At 45.2% G+C, this 3,844-nt stretch overlaps 1 protein-coding gene across 1 annotated transcript in view; it reads right to left on the bottom strand.

Moving 5' to 3' along the window:
- KIF1B (kinesin family member 1B) overlaps nt 1–3,844 on the bottom strand; it is a 187,697-nt gene that overhangs the window by 64,862 nt on the left and 118,991 nt on the right. The window contains exons 25-27 of the mRNA XM_011935843.1: nt 2,832–2,921; nt 2,372–2,501; nt 2,042–2,204 (exon numbers count right to left, since the gene is read on the bottom strand). Of these exons, the coding sequence (XP_011791233.1) occupies nt 2,042–2,204; nt 2,372–2,501; nt 2,832–2,921 (383 nt within the window). The remainder of the gene's footprint in view (nt 1–2,041; nt 2,205–2,371; nt 2,502–2,831; nt 2,922–3,844) is intronic.

Raw genomic sequence — 3,844 nt, 5'->3', positions numbered from 1 at the left:
AAAAACTTAAAAATTAGCTGGGAGGTGGTGTGCGTCTGTAGTCCCAGCTATTCAGGTGGCTGAGGTGGGAGGATGGCTCAGCCTGGAGGTGAAGGATGCAGTGAGATGTGATTGCACCACTGCATTCCAACCTGGACGACAAAGTGAGACCTTGTCTCGAAAAAAAAAAAAAAAAGGCCAATGACTTTTACATAGTTAATGCAAGAGCTGTTCTTTAACATGTTTAAGAAAATCTCTTTACCCCATTATTGCAAAATAGCAGTAGTCTGGACTAAGCAGGATCTATTTGTGATACTTGGGAACCATTGCTAGAAAGGAGCAATAAAGGCTTTCTCCAAAGTACGTGTATGTATATTACACATACAAACTCTCCACAGTTTGTGTAATATAAGCGTAACCCACGCGGAAGTGGCCTGCTTTGTCTCTAGACAAAGAACTCACAGCTCTCATTTCAGAAGAGGGTCACCTACCTGCGATGGCCTGTACAGCCACACGCAGAAATCCCCGCACTTCACCCTTCTCACTGACGATGGCCACCCTGTGGATCAGGGGCACAGGATACAGCAGATTGCTCAGGTAAACAAATGCCCTGGAGACAGAAACCAGGAGACAAATGTCAGAGCATCCATGGAGAGAGAAACTGCTTTCAGGTTCACTGAGAACATCTTCCTGCAACTGTGAGCTGACTTCTGGCCTTGTCTTGAGACCCCTTCTCAGTCCTATCCTCTCAGATTTGCCTCCAGCTGCCTTTTCAGCACAGATCATGAACAAGCAAATGCTTGGCAGAACTGTTGACGAAGACCAACACACACCAAATCACGCTCTAAAACTTAACTACTGTAGGAAGAAGAGTCACACCTGGAAGCAGACTTTCAAGATATTGCTCTATGAATGCTGCTGGGGGCAGGTTAGAGAAGCCCATTCAAGAGCTTAACCTTTTTTTTTTTTTTGAGACAGAGTCTCACTCTGTGGCCAGGCTATAGCACAGTGGCATGATCTCGGCTCTCTGCAACCTCTAACTCCCTGGTTCAAGTGATTCTCCTGCCTCAGCCTCCCGAGTAGCTGGGATTACAGGCACATAGGCACATACCACCATGCCCAGCTAATTTTTGTATTTTTAGTAGAGATGGGGTTTCACCATGTAGGCCAGGCTGGTCTCAATCTCCTGACCTTGTGATCCGCCCACCTCAGCCTCCCAAAGTGCTGGGATTACAGGCGTGAGTCACCGTGCCCAGGCAAGCCTAACCTTTTAATTTAAGAAATTATAAAGAGGTTTTGTTTCATTTTTCCCAATAGATAAAACAGAAACCAGGAGACAAAAAAATGCAGGAAAATGGGCCAAAATAGTTAATAACTCTAAAATAAATTCCATATCACAGCATTACGGGTCTTTATTGTTTTTTGTTTGTTTGTTTTTAAGATGGAGTCTCACTCTGTCACCCAGGCTGGAATGCAGTGTGGTGTGATCTCGGCTCACTGCAGGCTCCGCCTCCCGGGTTCACACCATTCTCCTGCTTCAGCCTCCCATGTAGCTGGGACTACAGGCACACACCACCACGCCTGGCTAATTTTTGTATTTTTAGTAGAGACGGGGTTTCCCCATGTTAGCCAGGATGATCTTGATCTCCTGACCTTGTGATCCACCCGCCTCGGCCTCCCAAAGTGCTGGGATTACAGGCTTGAGCCACCGCACCCGGCCCAGATTTATTAATAAGACATTTCAACATGAAGAGAACTAGAAAGACTCATCAACAGGCTTATGTGATCAGACCCTACATTCTTGGTAAAGGGGGACCGCTCACAGCAGAGCCCTGTAGCAGGGTGCACGGCATGCTCCTCCCGCCAGGGAACCCTGTTGCATTCCAGGACAGGTTTCTGGTTCTCACTTCCATAGGAGTGATGAAAGCATTTTCCTTCAGAGACTGGTTAGTCTTTGTCTCAAGAGTGTTAATCCCTCACACACATAAAGCACTCTACAGTGCACAAGAGATGTCACCTCGGTTAGCAGCTAGCTAGGAGGCAGAGCAAAGGGGCAGCTTACTTGAACTGACAGAAGATATCTGCATACTCTGGGAGGATTCCACTGGCCTGCAACACTGTTACTCGGAAAGTGAAGGCACTGCCCAGTTTCAGGTGGTTGCCAATCTCTTCAGAAAACCCTTCCATTACCATCTTACCATCCAGCAAAGTGCTTGACTTCAAATCTAAAGAGGGTCAAATGAAGACACAGACGGTTCAAATAATGCAAAGAGGAGGGAGTTGGGCATTCTTTCCATTCCTAGTTGACGAAGGCCACTATGTCCCTTGATAACAGTCAATATTTTCCCTTTGTCGAAAATGTCCCCAAGCATAGTAAACTCTGTCTACATACCCAAGTCATTCATTCGATTGATTTCTTCTGGAGGAGTGATGACCTCAGAACTCTGACCCTGTCCTTCCACAATCCTCAACTCCTCCAAGGACAGACCAGAACGAGTCATTGCAACAGACGAAAAGTCACTCTGAAAAAAAGGCAGGGGCAGGTACATGGTAAAGTAGTATAAAAACGTATTTTTCCCCAGTTGCCTTACTTCTGTTTATCTGCCCAACAAATAACAGTGACTGGAAAATTATATGGACTAAGGGCTGTCTGAGGAAAGGCAATGAATAAAATATGAAAGTTGAGTCTATACACCTTTACCTTCATAATTGTTAGACATGTCCCATATTCTATTGAACTACTCTGTGACAACCAGCACCCTATATTTTTCAGTTTCACAGGAGAAGTGGTCTCCAATGCTGAACATTCTTTTTCTTTCCACAGGTTTTCCTTCTTCCTGAAGGGTTCTCACCTGATTAAAGTATTCATTATCAAAAGATATTTTAGCTGTTCCTGACTGTCGAATTCCAGAGCCATAATCAGGAGCTTCTTCATCCGCTAAAGCAGAAAAAAAAAATTAGGAAGAATTGAGTGAGACTACATAGCAGGAGGAAGGCAAAAGGCTCTTGCTGGATTATAAACTCAAGTCCTTTGGCATAAGAGAATGATACCAAAGTAGTAACATGGCATGGGCTGCTTCGCACTCTATTCATGTAGATTGATCAACTTCTTCAGCTCAAATGAGACTAGTCAATAAAGAATTGGTTTTAGACTGGGCGTGGTGGCTCACGCCTGTAATCTCAGCACTTTGGGGGACTGAGGCAGGCAGATCACAAGATCAGGAGTTTGAGACCAGCCTGACCAATATGGTGAAACCCCGTCTCTACTAAAAATACAAAAATTAGCCGGGCGTGCTGGCACATGTCTGTAATCCCAGCTACTCAGGAGGCTGAGGCAGGAGAAACCCTCTAACCCGGGAGGTGGAGGTTGCAATGAGCCGAGATCGCGCCACTGCACTCCAGCCTGGGTGATAGAGCAAGACTCCGTCTCAAAAAATTCTGTTTTATTCTTGAGATTGTTCAAATGTCACACCTAGAAATACTGACTGTCTCCATGCTGGCAAGATAATAGTCAATAATACCCAACAAGTATTTGAAAATATTATATTGTACATGTGGAGGAGACTTCCATATACTCAATACTGGTGATTGTGTCACAAGTTTCCATGGGGGAAAGGCTGAAAGGTCACTGGACATAGCACTGCATTTGGCAATTAAGACAGATAGATTACAGAAAACGACCACATTCTTTCCTCAGAACATAGGCTGGATCATGGAAAAATGGAAAATACCAAAATCTTTTCTTTTTCAATTGTTTTTTAAGAGATGGCGTCTTGGCCGGGCACGGTGGCTCAAGCCTGTAATCCCAGCACTTTGGGAGGCCGAGACGGGCGGATCACGAGGTCAGGAGATCGAGACCATCCTG

The sequence above is a fragment of the Colobus angolensis genome, unplaced genomic scaffold (assembly GCF_000951035.1).
Source record: "Colobus angolensis palliatus isolate OR3802 unplaced genomic scaffold, Cang.pa_1.0 Scaffold149, whole genome shotgun sequence".
NCBI lineage: Eukaryota > Metazoa > Chordata > Mammalia > Primates > Cercopithecidae > Colobus > Colobus angolensis.
This window is presented reverse-complemented; position numbering and strand designations above follow the sequence as displayed.